The 13,385-nt window shown below is 33.0% G+C and overlaps 1 protein-coding gene across 1 annotated transcript in view; it reads right to left on the bottom strand.

The window, feature by feature from the left end:
• Positions 1-13,385, bottom strand: part of LOC107697158 (mannosyl-oligosaccharide 1,2-alpha-mannosidase IA-like) — a 155,877-nt gene that overhangs the window by 38,635 nt on the left and 103,857 nt on the right. Inside the window, exon 5 of the mRNA XM_016497818.1 lies at positions 1,880-1,974. Coding sequence (XP_016353304.1) covers positions 1,880-1,974 — 95 coding nt within the window. The remainder of the gene's footprint in view (positions 1-1,879; positions 1,975-13,385) is intronic.

The following is a 13,385-nucleotide window of genomic DNA, read 5'->3' as shown; positions in this document are numbered from 1 at the left end:
TACATCTACTGTGGTGCAATATAAACAATACAGAAAAATCTTTACTCATTGACATTGACCGCCACGTGGTATATACACAGTCAGATCCCTCAAAACTACCGTTTATCTAACCACATGCAGCACAGACACATACACGCCTGCCTTGAAATGCACTTGTTTATGATCAAAACCTCACATGCACTGCCAAAATCTATCTTCTATTATAACAACAACAAAAAACGCATGAATACGTACACATATATGACTATATTACCATCTAGACTACAGGTAATTATGTTGTAAATAATGTTCAGTTTCTTTCACAGACCAACTGTTTCGCATCATAAGACCTCAATATATCGTCAGGAGTAGAGATGCTCCGATTGCAATTGATTCCGATTATTCCGATTTCTTGTTAGTGTGATCTGCCGATACCGATTTTTGCAGATTCCGATTTTCTTTATAATTGACACAGCATATACAACTCAAAAATCTATTTTTTTTTCAATGCAAAAAATGTAATAAAATAAATAATTAAACATCCAATCTGGACTAAGTTACAGATGTTCTCTCACTTAAACAACTCTCAAAATAAAGTGCCCTGTGACTGGAAAAACGTAGAAATAACAATTACCTGAAAATGAGTTGCTGCATATAACAAAACAGATGTCATTTTTCAGGTTAAGTAAGTTTTTATTCAGTTAAGAAAGAAATTAAAAATTAAAGTAATCAAATGTAAAATAACACTGGATGTGTTATTTTACATTTGATTACTTTGTAGTCTTCATTTGTCTTTTGGTCTTTGATTAACATGCCAGACAGCAGTAGGAATATTGGACTGCGGTCCCTTTAAGAGTTTATCCACGGACCCAATATACTGTTATACAACATACGTTCTCTTTCTCAACTATTTAACATTCCAAAACTGACTGTGTTTAACTGGATACTCGCTAAAACGGACATTTTGACATAATTTTCTATGTATTTGAACGTTTTAGCGCAGTTAGCCACTCATTTTGGTATTTGTGACTCACAAGCTGTTTGAGACTAAGCGCGGATTGTGCGCTCCACTAATATAGATCAGTTGTGTTGCGTGCGCATTTGGTATAAGCGCGAAACCTGCAGGAATGACTATAATGCGCAATACAAGCACTATTTAACCGGAGCGAATGAGACGTGTGTGAGAGAGAAGGGGTCATTGGAGAGATGAGAGTGAGAATGCCGCGGCTGATGTTATTGCCTGTGCCGCTGGTAACGAAACCTATCGGCTCGAAATTGGAAAGAAGTGAGACTGACCGACCAATCACCGATCCGGGCCGATCATGAGGAAAATCGGCCGATTCCGATCCCTGGCCGATAGATCGGTGCATCTCTAGTTAGGAGCCACGGGTATTAAATTTGTCTTGCGTGTATATGCTTTTTTTTCTCAATGTTATGAATCACAAAGGATACAGGTTTAAAAAAAAAAAAAAAAAAACTTCTTTACTGTTCTACTGAAGAAAAAAAAGTCACCTAGTCACCTGAAGGTGAGTAAATTAACAGCAAATTTTTATTTTTAGGTGAACTATTCCTTTAACTGATATTTCTGAGACCAAGCTAGCTGAAAGACACTATGTCGAATTACTAAAAAATGTATAAGAGCATAAAACAGCAACAAAGCAAGAAGCACTTTAACAGTCAGAGAATCGAGCTGCAGAAAATGGCTTCTGCAACAAAATAATCCCACCGAACTGTTTGTTCATTATCATATCTTGGTGAACCGGGTGGTGACAGAGAGCTGCTGCCGGGTTTGAGGCTTCAGATACAGTGCTTAAGACAGGCAGTGGAGAGATCTGACCTGCTTGGCTGAAGAAAGCCTCGGGAGTTCATGTGGAAATGTGTTTGTTTGTGCATCACTGACCTCTTTAGGTTGAGAAGAGCCCAAGGGACACCAGTAGGGGTCTTAAAAGCCGGCAACAGCTTCTCTCCTAGTTCAACAGCTTTTCTCCTGAACACCTGAAGTAAAAGAAAGACAGACAGACACACAAGTTAGTCTAACCTCATCCGCACACAGAGGCAGCAGAGCCGTGTAACCTCTGGCTGCCCCTGCCTTCCCATAAACTCACCATATTTATTTTATCAGTCATATTTGCATGATACACAGAGTCGGCTGACAGAAAGAGAAGCATTGATATTCTGCCGAGGGCAGTATCCGGAAGACGGCTGATAAGAGCAGATAAGATGAGGGCACGCGGCCCGCTGTAAACCTGCTGCCTGCCTGTCATCTTCTGTCGGCTACCTGGTTCATACCTGGTTCATTCCGCTCCTCTGACAAGTCAAACCATCAGGGAGCTGCTACCAATCCCTCGACCGGCAAATATGCTGCATATCTGCCGGCTGCTGAGATGATATTGCACTGAGCCGAAGCGGACTAATCTGGCTTTAGCCGTTTTATCCAGAAACATGATTTTTGTTTAAGTGATACTTAAAGGGGCCATATTCAACACTTGTGTTTAATTGTTTAAATAAAAATAAATACATCATTAACTCCACATTTCAAAGGTTTGGGAGCAGTAAGATTTATTTTTGAAAGTGGTTAATACTTTTATTCAGCATGAACGCATTAAACTGATTGAAAGTAACAGTAAAGACATTTATAATGTTACAAAAAAAAATCTGTTTCAAATAAATACTGTTCTTTTGATCTGTCTATTCATCAAAAAATCCTAAACTAATCCTAAAACTTTTTTTCAACATTGATAATAATAATAAAAATGTCTTAAGCAGCAAATCAGCATATTAGAATGATTTCTGAAGGATCATGTGACACTGAAGACTGGAATAACAGCTGCAGAAAATTCAGCTTTGCATCACAGGAATACATTACATTTTAACATGTATTCAAATAGAAACTTTTATATAATCTTTCATAATATTACTGTTTATACTGTATGTTTGATCAAATATATACATACATACATACATACATACATACATATACACATACATATACATATGTATATATACACATACACACATACATATACATATATATATATATATATACATATATACATATTTGCTGCCACCTGCTGGCGGTTTTAATTTCAAATTTCGGCTTTTTCTTTTTTTTTAATAGATTTTTTTCATGTTTTAAATCATTTCAAATATCAGTATTCAACATTTTATGTTTAATATATCAAAACATTATTTATGCATTTGTAATTGCAGGTTAAATGCATTCATGTCTTGCATTAAACAAAATACATGTGTGTAAATACATCTAAATGCCACTTCAGATGCAGCTTCTGTGTTGATTTAATTTGCTTGGTAACAGCCCAATTGTCTTATTATTCTAATTCCCTGATTAAATGTAAGAATTTGACTCAAAAGATAATGGACACTTCTAGAAAAAATGGCTTTATAAAGGTAAAAATGCCCATAAAATGTAAAAATCTGTTTAAACTTATTGGAAAAGATTAATTTCTATCAGTATGAACTGACCACCACACAGAATATGAAGAATATTAAAAACATTATGAGTCAGCTGTCTTCGGCAGTCCTTAAGGTACCAGCACAATAACACACTCAGCAAAATATCGTCTAATTATCGTCATCGATAAAATCCCAGAAAATATCGAGATATTATTTTTTGTCAATATCGCACACCCCTAATAACAACATATTTGTGTCTAAACATATATACATTTTAAGCTTAGCATATAAAAAATTCTTACCAATATGTATGAGTCTCACAAATAATTCACATTTCAATAAAACCTTTGATGAAATGTTAACAAGATAATGAACATATATTTAAATTAGCACAAATCTGTCATAATAAACCAAAAATTTTGATTTGTCATCAAAACACAAGTTTATGACAAATAAAAAAAAACATAAGATACAGTCACAACACATCACTAATCCACATATTTAGATCCACTTGTAAATATCAGCCCAGGATTCCTGCCTCAAAAAGTATGTTTTGCATCCTTTTCGACTCTTCCTGACAGGCAGTTTCTGCGACTGCTCCTTTGTGTCTTTAATATTTAAATGAACAGCTTTCTACAATATGTCCCAATTCAGCAAATATTGATGATATATGATATTTGTAGTGCAAAGTTTAGCTCTTCTTCATCTTTGAAGGGTTATTTTGGCGAAGGAGGTGCAGAGATCTGAATGCAGATCTGTGTCAGAGAGCCGAATTTACTCATCCCTCTTGTAATTCATCCTGTGAGTCAGAGAGCCCACAAAGCAAAGGTCCCCTGAGCAAAGCCAGATCGCTGCGTGAGAGCCTTTCAAAACACCAGAGAGGGAGAAATCAAACTGCAATCCAATGACTTCTCCAAATTTACAAGGGAATAAAAGCACTGCACTAGTGTGCAGCAGTAAAACAATAATAATCAACTGGGATTAAATGATGGGAAATCAGAGAAATGATGGATCATCCCAATTGTAATATTGAAGAGTCAGTATCATCTAAACACCCAACTGATCATAATTCGCGCTGTGCAGCTCTAAACAAGGACGTCTTTTCCTCCAAGTGTGTCATTCTGTATGCATATCAAGGATGAGGTGAGGTCAACACCTCGAAGCGTGCGTCGCTCAGTAGCGTTTTCCCCAGCGCCTCGCTGGCCTAGATGAAGTCTGTGTGCTCGCCCTTGCTACTTCAAACACAAGGTGAGCTGTTTTCTCGTCCATGTGAATTCACTTAGCAGGTTGTCTGGATGGATGCTGCCAGCAGGCCCACCACATTCAATGCTGCATTCAGGCAGGTTTAAAAAAAAGATTTGAGCCTGTGGACTATCATTCCAGATTATGATGCCATCAGCATGAGCACAATCTGAGATTATGAGAGAGCCAATCACTCAAAGCGTGCCATCACTTTGATCAATGTCTGTAATAAAACCCCTACGCCTCAGAGTAAACAAAACTGAAACAGAGCCGCTCTGCTAGACATTTTCAAATAAAGTGATGACAATTTTCAATATATATCAAAAACAGTCAGCTTGTAATATAAATGAGAACTGATGATCACAGCATGCAAAAGTCATTTAAGTGGTTGACAAATTTATCAGTGGAGTAGAGAGTTTGCACTGTCTGATTAGGTTAATTTGACAAATTACAAAATTAAGCATAATTAAGTTGTGCTTGCCCATGCAAAATTTTTTGCACTTTTTGACTCTTTCACAATAACTAATAATTATTAATAAAAAAAAAATATTAGTACACAGTATCATTATTTATATGTATATATGTGCAATTATTTATTATCATAATTAATATTTAATAATAGATAATTTTTTATAAGAACAACACCAATCATCATCATCATCATCATCAAATTATTAAATATGAACAATTTTTTATTGATACTGCTACTAATAAGAAAATTATTATTGTTGAGTACTGATACTAATAACATTAGTATTGTTATTATTGAATATTAATATCATCATTTGTCATTAAAAATCAATGATTAAATATTGTTATTAATAATGATACTAATATAATAACAACAAAACAGTATTATTATTTACATGCTTTGCTATTTATATCATAATTTATATTTAACAATAGATACATTTTTATAACAACAACAACAATCATCATCATAATCATAATCATCATCAATAAACTATTAAATATTAACAACTGTTGTTATTTATACCGCTACTAATAGCATTATTATTGTTATTATTCCTATTAATAGTATCATAATCATTTATCACTAAATATCAATTGATACTGATACTAATAAAATATAATAACAATTGTTGTTTTATTGTTTTTTTTTGTGATCAAATGTTTATTAAAAGGAAAAGAACAACAAAATATCACAAGGCATTTCAAAATCACAACAAAACGGTCAAAAGAAAATATGTGTGAATATACATATATAAATACACACATATCTATCTATCTATCTATCTATCTATCTATCTATCTATCTATCTACCTACCTACCTACCTACCTACCTACCTACCTACATACCTACATACATACATACATACATACATATATACACACACATATATATACATACACTATATATATATATATATATATATATACACACACACACACACACACACACACACATATGCAGATACATATAAATAAAATATACACACACATATACATCCATACATATACAATATATTATTATTATTATTATTATTATTATTATTATTAAGTGTGAAAAGTAACATTAGAAATAAAAGTAAAGAAGGTCAAGCAGACTTGGTTAAAACTTGAAGGTTGCTCAAAAATGTCCTGTCCTATGCCACTTCTAGGTGGAAGTGCAAGTGTGTGTGAGCATGAGCAAGACATGAAGTGCCTGTTGGTCGAGTGCTAGACGTCCCCTAAATAAGATAAATTGCCTTGTCAGTGGATGGTGACTTGAGAACCTCATGAGCTTTTACCTAAATTACTGTTAGGACTGCAGGGAATGGAGCACACAGCTGCAGAGAGCCACCTGACCCTTTCAAAGCCCTCCAAAACCTGCTACGCTCACCCAGAGATCAGTCTGATCCAGGTATGAAGACGAACGGACAGAAAGGTTCAAGAAAAAGCTATGAAAGCAAAGCCCTAAAGCTCGAGCCAGCTTTGACAAAGGTTGACATTTCCACCACCGTGAGGACCAAAGCTCATGCAGAGAGCACAGAAAGTGTAGTATGGAGACATGAAAATACGGCTAAACTACAGCAAAGGCGCTGCATGCAAATTTTTATTAATTTCAACTTCAAATCAGGTCACAAGAAAGAAGGTTTGCTAAAGAATGCAAATGACGTCTATCATAACTTTACTGTCGCTCTGCATAAAGTGAACAGCAGTGTTACCTTAATACAAAATGAAAATGATGCTTCGATATTTCATTAAACAGAGTGAATTTTTCACAGATACTTCTGGAAACCAGATTTAGGTCTAAAAGATTCATTGCTGTAAAAGAGAATCTATTATCAGATCAATCCAAGGTAAACCAGGCAGATAAAACAGGGTCAACATTAACAAATGAAAATCCCAGAAGCTGTACCACAGATGAACTCGTTTTGCCAAATTAAAAGTGCTTTTAATGCATTATTAAACATACCATGAATTGGTATTAACCATCCAAACAGATAATAGTGGTGTTTGCCAAAGCATTATTGCTCATAATAAGTTTTAGTAATATGAACCAATGGCCAACACTAAAATTTTAAACTTTGGCTTTTTAGTGCAGTAAGTGGACATTAAAAATATAATGCATTTTTACTATATTTACTTTTTTATGGCCAGGGCATAGCACAAAGCACTTGGCAAAAGACAACAAAAATGTGCTTTGTCAAGTAAATAAAATGGGACAGACGGGTACAATAACCTGTGCTGTCACAAACGGATTAACAGCCTTTTGGCATAAATAAAATATATGTATTAGCAATTAGGGATGCACCGATACCGATACTGGTATCGGTATTGGGCCCGATGGATTAAAACTAAATCGTAAATATAAGACCATTTATAGGGGCATTCACCATAAACGTCATTTATTTTTACCCTTAAGCATACACGACTTTCTGGCGAAAGTGAAACTAAATAACAGCCTGTGTGAAATGCGCTAGGCTGAACTGTACTTGTACCTCACATTCTGCACCAGTACAAATACCTGTGCGCGTTGCACGTGTTTTGCTTGCTTCATGAGTTTTTCATGTCTGTAATTTTCAGATGTTATCAGATGTTACATAAAATATTTTTTTTTAAATATAAATACACAATAAATTAATACATTTTATATAATGCATTTTTACTATATTTACTTTTTTATGGCCAGGGCATAATTTTCATGTCTGTAATTTTCAGATGTTATCAGATGTTACATAAAATATTTTTTTTTAAATATAAATACACAATAAATTAATACATTTTATATAATGCATTTTTACTATATTTACTTTTTTATGGCCAGGGCATAATTTTCATGTCTGTAATTTTCAGATGTTATCAGATGTTACATAAAATATTTTTTTTTAAATATAAATACACAATAAATTAATACATTTTATATAATGCATTTTTACTATATTTACTTTTTTATGGCCAGGGCATAATTTTCATGTCTGTAATTTTCAGATGTTATCAGATGTTACATAAAATATTTTTTTTTAAATATAAATACACAATAAATTAATACATTTTATATAATGCATTTTTACTATATTTACTTTTTTATGGCCAGGGCATAATTTTCATGTCTGTAATTTTCAGATGTTATCAGATGTTACATAAAATATTTTTTTTTAAATATAAATACACAATAAATTAATACATTTTATATAATGCATTTTTACTATATTTACTTTTTTATGGCCAGGGCATAATTTTCATGTCTGTAATTTTCAGATGTTATCAGATGTTACATAAAATATTTTTTTTTAAATATAAATACACAATAAATTAATACATTTTATATAATGCATTTTTACTATATTTACTTTTTTATGGCCAGGGCATAATTTTCATGTCTGTAATTTTCAGATGTTATCAGATGTTACATAAAATATTTTTTTTTAAATATAAATACACAATAAATTAATACATTTTATATAATGCATTTTTACTATATTTACTTTTTTATGGCCAGGGCATAATTTTCATGTCTGTAATTTTCAGATGTTATCAGATGTTACATAAAATATTTTTTTTTAAATATAAATACACAATAAATTAATACATTTTATATAATGCATTTTTACTATATTTACTTTTTTATGGCCAGGGCATAATTTTCATGTCTGTAATTTTCAGATGTTATCAGATGTTACATAAAATATTTTTTTTTAAATATAAATACACAATAAATTAATACATTTTATATAATGCATTTTTACTATATTTACTTTTTTATGGCCAGGGCATAATTTTCATGTCTGTAATTTTCAGATGTTATCAGATGTTACATAAAATATTTTTTTTTAAATATAAATACACAATAAATTAATACACAGGCTGTCATTAAGGCTAAGGGTCACCCGACAAAGTATTGATAGTTGTGTAAATATTGACAGCTGTATGAATAATTTTTGGTTTATTGTAATCCATTACATACCTTTCTATCAAAGTTATCTAACATAATCAAGCCGAATTTGTTCTGACACAGTTTAACTCTGAGTTCTTGTCATATTTTATTACCATTTTCTAAACTATAGCGAATAAACTGTGATAATGTGAGAAATGTTGAAGGTGTCTGAATAAATTTTGGTTTGACTGTATCTATTTGATAAATTAAGTTAACCAACTAACATTATACATACTCTTTTGGTTTCTGTACCCAATATTTTAAAAATGTACAAATGCAATGAAAATATTGTTATCGGTACTTTGTATCAGCAAGTACCAAAAATAAAAGTATCGGTATCGGGCGAGTACTGGAAAAAGTGGTATCGGTGCATCCCTATTAGCAATATATCTTCCGTCATTAGCATGTTCTCTAAATGTTGCCAATGGCTTTAAAAAACAAACAAAAAAAAAAACACCTCTGTCAACCAGAAGTCAATTCTAAAGCATTACTAATTGTTCAAAATCTGAAATGCCTTGTCAATTTCAACAAAATGGCAACATGGCAGTTACAACAAAACCTTGTAGGGAACCGTTTAATCAAACAGTGTACTCTGAGAGCGGCCTTTATGAGCATGAAGGAAAGGAACTCATCTCTCTTCACACAAGATCTTTTGTATCTTTAGGGAAAACACTGTAAAAGTGTTGTATTCAAGATATGTACAGAGAGAGGAGGACTGCACTAAATGAATAATGAAACCTTGATATTTCCCCAAGGTTGGATTGGGAAACTTGAGCGATCTCTCATGTGAATGCAGTCAGTAAATTACACCCAGAGCTCCAGTCAACGGCTGCTCTGCGCCGGCTTCCCTTTGGCTGCAATTCAAGACATGCTGTAAGAACGGAGCAGCCAGCTCACATCTGGTTTGTGTAGCCATACAATCCAGATGCATAACACACAGATCTCTAACTGCGGCCTCTCGAATATCTACATACGAGTCTAAAGTGTGTTTCACATTGTACACAATGCAGTGTGTATTTATCTTAGCACCAATGTCAGCTGATTATAATGCTCACACTGTATACATGGCAACCAAAATGCACAAGTTGTAAGTAATACAACATGCATGCTTTACAAGAAAATACTATTTTACTTTCTACTTCAAAATTTCATGTTTAATTCATGTTACTTGCCATTTGTTTTCTTGTGAAATTAACTAGCAATTTCTGAGTGAAAACTGTTTCCACACAATTTTTTTAGTGCACATACATGCTTTTCTGTAAAAAAATTAACTGCTATTTTTCTATTTACAGTCATGCAAATCTGCAAATTTACTAGCATAAGAAGTTCTAACATTTATGGAAAGTTTGATTATCTAATATAAAAATTATGATCCGATTATCCACATTGTGGATAGAAATGTCTGCAAATTAGTCAATTTATGATGCTGGTTATGACATTTCAAATTTAAGATTTTTTCTTTTTCTTTTTTAAGTCTCTAACAATCCCCAAGGCTGTATTTATTTGATAAAAATTACAGTAAAATTGTGAAATATTAAAACTATGGTTTTCTATTTTAAAGTATTTTAAAATATAATTTATTTCTGTTATTGAAAATCTGAATTTCCAGCAGTCATTACCCCAGTCTTCAGTGTGGCATGATCAATCAGAAATCATTATAATATGCTATATATATATATATACACTATATATAAAATCAGTGTTGAAAACAGTTGTGTTGCTTCATATTTTTGTGTTAATGGTTATATTTATTTGAAATATAAATTTATTACAACATAGTAAATATCCTCCGTAACACATCTTAATGCATCACAATTTTAATGCATCCTTGTGGAATAAAAGTATCAGTTAAAAAAAAAAAGTAGTGTAGATTTCATGACGACCAAGTTATCATTTAGCAATAGCAATTATTAGGAGAAATACTCACTTTATTTTCCAAACATGACTGCAGTTCTGTTACACAGTAGAAACACTGTCAGTGTGAAAGCAGCTGTTGCATTTACATTGATTCTTTAATTTTGCGCAATGTAAAACAGTCCCAAAACTCACCTTTTCCAACCTTATTCAATCTGATAAAGAACACAACAGAGATCCACCAACATAATTGTGCTTCTGCTGGCTGGTGCGTTTCTCCATAATTAATTAATTCTGCATTAATGCCAGAGTTGGTCTGCCAGACATGTACAGGTAATTGATTCCTCTAAGGCGGAGCAGGCATCTTTTTAATAGGACAGATATACAGTAACATGGGGCCATTGTGCTTATAAATCAACAGGGATGAATAGGCGGCCTGGCAGAATGGAAGCAGAATTTATCAGCGGCGGATCCTGTTGCAGCTTTTTTCAATAAGACACTGAAGTCTCTGTGTTCAGACACACTGAATCGGCCTTGACATTGTGACACATCATATCAAAAGAAGAAGAGGGGGGAATTCTACTTGCAACAAAAAATTCAAGCTTAACAATACCAGTAAGCTCAAATGTGCCAGAAAACACATCTCTGTGATGGTCGGCACCAACATTTAGTTGTCAAGGGCATGTCTGGAAATGATAAACAGTGAAGTCATACCGTAGCCATTCAGATGAAAATGAGGGGCTGGTTGAAAAGACAAGATGGATGGCATGAGATGACAGGCACGAGAACAGGCTTTCAGCATTGTGATGAAATAGGCCACTGGGACGCACCTGTGCTCACTGATAAAGCAGAACTAGTGAGAACGTGGAGCCATAGTGACCCTGAACGTCATTCTGCACCATATCAAATGAGGAACAGGAAGCGCTGGTGTGATTTCACAGACCACAGCCAAACTAAAGAATAGGGTTGTCAAGTATCAGTACTTTGACACAAAGTCCATATGAAAACAATGCTGGTCTGACTGCAAAAAGGGCACTGACAAACACTTGATCTTACTATCTGTTCCTGCAAACGGTGCCAATTATGTCTAGAGTGAGAAATTGCATTTTTAAATGCAGCCAAACAGATGTTCTCATTTTATTGCTTTTAATTTATTTTTTCCTCCATTTCTCCTGACTGTTTGCATAAATGAAGAACTTGAGAAAACTTGATTACTTGTAAATGTTGTTTACTTAATTAAGCAATATTTAAAGGCTACATGCCATTTTTTTTTTATTTGCTAATCTTTATGTTCATATTTAACTTTTGTGTGTACAATAGCATATTTGTGATATCGAAATTGCTATTGAGAATTATAAAATTGCACTCCTGCATTGACATCTAAAATTCTGGTATTGTGACAACCTTATTGTGGTTAAAAATATATAAATATAGTCATATGCACTTCGGTTGAAAAGTTTGGGGTCAGTAATAATTTTTGAAAGAAATGTGGTATGTAATATTAAATATTATAATTTTATTCAGCAAGGATGCATTAAGTTAAAATGTGTCAGTAAAGACATTTATAATGTTACTAAAGATTTTGGTTTCAAATAAATGCTGTTCTTTTAAACTTTCGATTCATCAAAGAATCCTGGAAAATGTATCACAGTTTACTCAAAAATATTAAGCAGCATAACGGTTTTCAACATTGATAATAATAAACGTGTCTCGAGTATCAAATCAGCATATTAGAATGATTTATGAAGGATCAAGTGACAAACAGTAAAAATGCAGAAAATTCAACTTTGCCATCCCAGGAATAAATTACATTTTAAAATATATCAAATAGGGCTGTCAGTTTAACGCGTTAACTTAATTAATTAGTTATGTGCAGAAAATTCAACTTTGCCATCCCAGGAATAAATTACATTTTAAAATATATCAAATAGGGCTGTCAGTTTAACGCGTTAACTTAATTAATTAGTTATGAAAAAATAATGAGTAGGGATGCACCGATACCACTTTTTCCAGTACTCGCCCGATACCGATACTTTTATTTTTGGTACTCGCCGATACCGAGTACCGATACCAATATTATTATTGCATTTGTAAAATTTTAAAATATTGGGTACAGAAACCAAAATAGTATGTATAATGTTAGTTGGTTAACTTAATTTATCAAATAGATACAATCAAACCAAAATTTATTCAGACACCTTCAACATTTCTCACATTATCACAGTTTATTCACTATAGTTTAGAAAATGGTAATAAAATATAACAAGAACTCGGAGTTAAACTGTGTCAGAACAAATTCAGCTTGATAATGTTAGATAACTTTGATAGAAAGGTATGTTATGGATTACAATCAACCAAAAATTGGACAGCTGTTAGTATGACAGCATTTACACAACTATCAATACTTTGTCGGGCAACCCTTAGCCTTAATGACAGCATATAGTCTCCTGGGCATGCTGTCATCCAGCTTCATGCAAACCTGAACTTCAATTTTTTTTTCCCCAGACAAAAAAA

The sequence above is a fragment of the Sinocyclocheilus anshuiensis genome, unplaced genomic scaffold, assembly GCF_001515605.1.
Source record: "Sinocyclocheilus anshuiensis isolate Anshui unplaced genomic scaffold, SAMN03320099.WGS_v1.1 scaffold38, whole genome shotgun sequence".
Classification (NCBI taxonomy): domain Eukaryota; kingdom Metazoa; phylum Chordata; class Actinopteri; order Cypriniformes; family Cyprinidae; genus Sinocyclocheilus; species Sinocyclocheilus anshuiensis.
Note: the sequence above shows the minus strand (reverse complement) of the source record. Positions and strands in the feature narration are given on the sequence as shown.